The 4,016-nt window shown below is 39.6% G+C and overlaps 1 protein-coding gene across 1 annotated transcript in view; it reads left to right on the forward strand.

The window, feature by feature from the left end:
• UPF3B (UPF3 regulator of nonsense transcripts homolog B (yeast)) overlaps nt 1-4,016 on the forward strand; it is a 21,318-nt gene that overhangs the window by 13,588 nt on the left and 3,714 nt on the right. Inside the window, exons 6-9 of the mRNA XM_011948712.1 lie at nt 683-726; nt 1,204-1,386; nt 1,782-1,820; nt 3,925-4,014. Coding sequence (XP_011804102.1) covers nt 683-726; nt 1,204-1,386; nt 1,782-1,820; nt 3,925-4,014 — 356 coding nt within the window. The remainder of the gene's footprint in view (nt 1-682; nt 727-1,203; nt 1,387-1,781; nt 1,821-3,924; nt 4,015-4,016) is intronic.

The following is a 4,016-nucleotide window of genomic DNA, read 5'->3' on the forward strand; positions in this document are numbered from 1 at the left end:
CAGGCGCCGCCACCTCGCCTGGCTAGTTGTTTTTGTATTTTTTTAGTAGAGACGGGGTTTCACCGTGTTAGCCAGGATGGTCTCGATCTCCTGACTTCGTGATCCCCCCGTCTCGGCCTCCCAAAGTGCTGGGATTACAGGCTTGAGCCACCGCGCCCGGCCAAATATGTGTTTTAAAAAGTGGCTGTAAGGCTAATAGCTTATTCAGAATGTTGAAAATGAAAAATATTCTTCCAAAACTTGACTTTTATTAATGGATACATAGTATAAGCCCATTTCTGGTAACTTTCTTAGAATAAATTCCCAGAAGTGAAATTATGGGGTCAAAAGGATTACATATTTTTAGCCCCTTCCCCCCAACTTCTTCCAGTTGAACAAGTTTACTTATGCTTAGTAAAACAAGAGAATGTCCTAAGTACTTAATTCTCATCAATTGGGAATAACTCTTTTAAGAAATTATTTTGTTGTTTTAATTTGAATTTCTTCACTTTTTAAAAGGTATTTTAATCCCATATTGTTGAAATCGAATGCTGTAAAACTTCTTTCTGATATTACAATTGTGATCTTTCTGCATAAGGGGTGTACACATTTCCCACCTTGGGTGGTTGGCAGGGAATGTCAGAAATGGAACCCTTTCTAGGGGTTGATAAGTATTATTAATAATCTGTTTACATTTATGTAGCTAAAAAGACAACCCCACTTTTGAGCTTCCTGAAAAACAAGCAGGTAAATCTTTTGTCTTTATAGTTCTCTCAATACTTTAATTTCATTGCTTTGCATTCTATAGACATTTTAAGAGCATTGGGTTTCTAGAGGATAAATAGCTTCTTTTTCCACTATTACTCTTTAAGGATTTGCCTTGTTGGTCTCACTTTCTGGCCCTGTCCTTCACTCTGGTTGTTGGACCAGGAGTTCACTCTACAAACCTAGAATGTTCTTAGGTTGTCCCAGAGACACTCTTTTGATATTCTGAAAGCCTCTGGAGAGATAGTAAGGCAGCAGTGGAAGACTAATATTAGCAGGTCCTGGTCTTCATTGCCTTTCGTTTTCTGGGTGGAGTGGGGGTAACAGTGGTAGAATACCACTTTGTAGAAAGTAGGAAGGAAAGATTATTCAGTCGGGGGTCTACCATGCCTTCGGGATTGATTAGGGTTTTGGTGATGATTATTTTATTTGAAGACTTGTGTTGATGTTTCTTTCTAGAGAATGAGAGAAGAAAAGAGAGAAGAAAGAAGGAGGAGAGAAATAGAAAGAAAAAGACAAAGAGAAGAAGAGAGGAGGAAATGGAAAGAAGAGGAGAAACGAAAAAGGAAAGATATAGAAAAGTTAAAGAAGATAGACAGAATTCCAGAAAGGGACAAATTAAAGGATGAACCAAAGATTAAGGTATGAGAGTACTGAAACTGACTGCATGTTGCTAAAAATTGCATGTATCTACTTCTTTAAATATGCATGTGACTTGTGTTGGTGTAAATGAATTTTTTGTTTTGTTTTTGCTCTTTTGGGGGGAAGTGATACAATAAAAATCTTTCCTGTAATGCTAATAGTATTAGTTTTTAAATTTAAGATCATTTAAAAGGATTTAGTAGTATATTATTTCTTCGGTGCAGATCTGTGCTATTTTTGTCATTGAAAATGTTTGATTTGTAGACTACTGTCCTCTAAATTCATAGTAAATGAGGGCTTAGGGCTGGCTGGCATGATTTATGGGTTTTATTCAGCTTTTCCTTCATAATTGATACATGAAGTTACCTCATTTGTTTGTTTTCCACTGTCTTCAGGTACACAGGTTTCTGTTACAAGCTGTGAATCAGAAAAATGTAAGGACCAAGTACATGATACAGAGCATCTAGTATCATGTCACACACACAGGTCTTAGCTAATAAGTCCTTTTGGTGGTGGTGGTGGTAGTGTTACTTGTTGAAAACCCCTTCAGATTGACTTGAGTCTTCTTAAAAGCTGAACTATTTTATTATAAATTTCTGCTTTAAAAGGAAGCCCAGGTGACTTCCTGATGCTCTGCTGTGTTCCCAGAAGCTTCATTGACATACAGCCAGAGGACAACCATGCCTCATCTTCTTATACGCTTCTCATAACTGGCTGCCTTGTGAGAGGACTAGGGATAAATACCCTGCATTATGTGCCTTTCCCTCTCACATGACTCCCATAGTATCTTCCTGCATATAGCTGGGAATCTGTGAGTAGCAGATTCGGATTCATGCATTGCATTTGGGAAGAAGAAAATCTGCAGAAAGATCCCAGCCTTGCTACTTCCCTTCTGAGGGCATGGCTTGGGTAGCCCTTGTTTCAACATATTTCCTGGGGAAGTACTAGTACCTAGTACTTCAGATAAAGTCAAAGCAAATATCACAGAGTGGGTGGCAGGGTCTCCTTATTTTATTTCCTAAAAACTCAGCAGCTTATGTAGTAAGGGTTCCCTAAGTCTCTACGGGGCTCATTACTGGTGGTGAGGGGCTTGGGGGAGGACGGAGTTTCTCATCTTAATTCTTTCCAGCAATCTCTCTGTCTGCTATGCCACAAGTGACTTGACTTGCTATTCCTAACAATCAGCAAGGCAGAAGGTAGAGCCAGCCATGCTAGAGACATTCATTAATGTTCTTATTAGAGTAATGAACACCTTGGTTTCTAATAAGGATGTTCATTGGAGAAATAAGAGCACTTCCAATGAAATCTGTACATGGTATCCTCACTTCACACTGGTGCTTCTCAGTGTGCATTTTGGACTCACCATTTGCAGTGGCTGTCTGCGTGCCAAAGTGCTTTGTGCTTATGTCTTGTGGTGCTTTGCCTTTTGCTTAGTAATTTACATGATGCCTTCACCCTGAGATGAACCTTGTATGATGCCTTCACTCTGAGACTTGAAATTCTTCTATTTTGCCTAAAAATCTCTCTGATTATCCAACACTTGGAGGTATTCTCGAGAGATTTATAGCAGGGATGTGAGAAAAAATGGCATTTTTGAACATGTGTCAGTATCTATGGTATTGAATACAGAGTTCCTACTCAGTAGAGATGGAACTTCACTATTTGGTTGTATAAGGCATTTAGATTTTTAAATCAAATGCCAAATAATTCTTGTTGTTCATCTCTAATGGCAAGATAATTGTACCATCATAAGTATGTTATTCTCAGGCTCAAGGCAAAATTATTCCTGCAATGGATCTCTCCTTTGGTGACCAAGATATTTGTCATTCCAAGCACTACATAAAAACAGTCCCAACAGAAACGATCTGCCTAGCACTTAAAATTTGTGGGCTGTTTCCCGTCAAGTTATATCAAAATGCTGGTTTGCTACAGCAGCATACTTCGAAGTATGCATTGGTTCACTTAAAGGTTGACCCACTTAAAGCCAAAGGAGGCCGGGCACAGTGGCTCACACCTGTAATCCCAGCACTGTGGGAGACGGAGACAGAAGGATGGTGTGAGCCCAGGAGTTTGAGACCAACCTGGGCAACATGGTGAGACCTTGTCTCTACAAAAAAATTTAAAAATTAGCCAGATGTAGTGGCGTGCACCTGTTGTCCCAGCTACTCAAGAGGCTGAGGCAGGAGGATCACTTGAGCCCAGGAGGTCAAGGTTGCGGTGAGCCATGTTCATGCCACTGCACTCCAGCATGGGCAACAGAGCAAGACCCTGCCTTAGAGTAAAAGCCAAAGGAGTCTTGATCCTATTGCCACAAAGTGATTAAACCACTTCGTTCAAGTGGATAACACTTTAATAGCATCCTTTTAGTAAATTACTGCTCTTGTGCACTAGTTGTTCACCTGAAAGGTTAAGCGCACCTGCAGAGATAGGGGGCCTTGTCTAGTCTAAATTTTAAATATTTGGTATACTGGGTTTTTAATAGAATCAGAAGATAGTGTCCCAGCCTTCAAAATAAAAATAAACATTTTCTTTTTAAAGCTGCTCAAGAAGCCAGAAAAAGGAGATGAAAAAGAATTGGACAAAAGAGAAAAAGCCAAGAAATTGGACAAAGAGAATCTCAGTGATGAAAG

The sequence above is a fragment of the Colobus angolensis genome, unplaced genomic scaffold (assembly GCF_000951035.1).
Source record: "Colobus angolensis palliatus isolate OR3802 unplaced genomic scaffold, Cang.pa_1.0 Scaffold282, whole genome shotgun sequence".
Taxonomy (NCBI): domain Eukaryota; kingdom Metazoa; phylum Chordata; class Mammalia; order Primates; family Cercopithecidae; genus Colobus; species Colobus angolensis.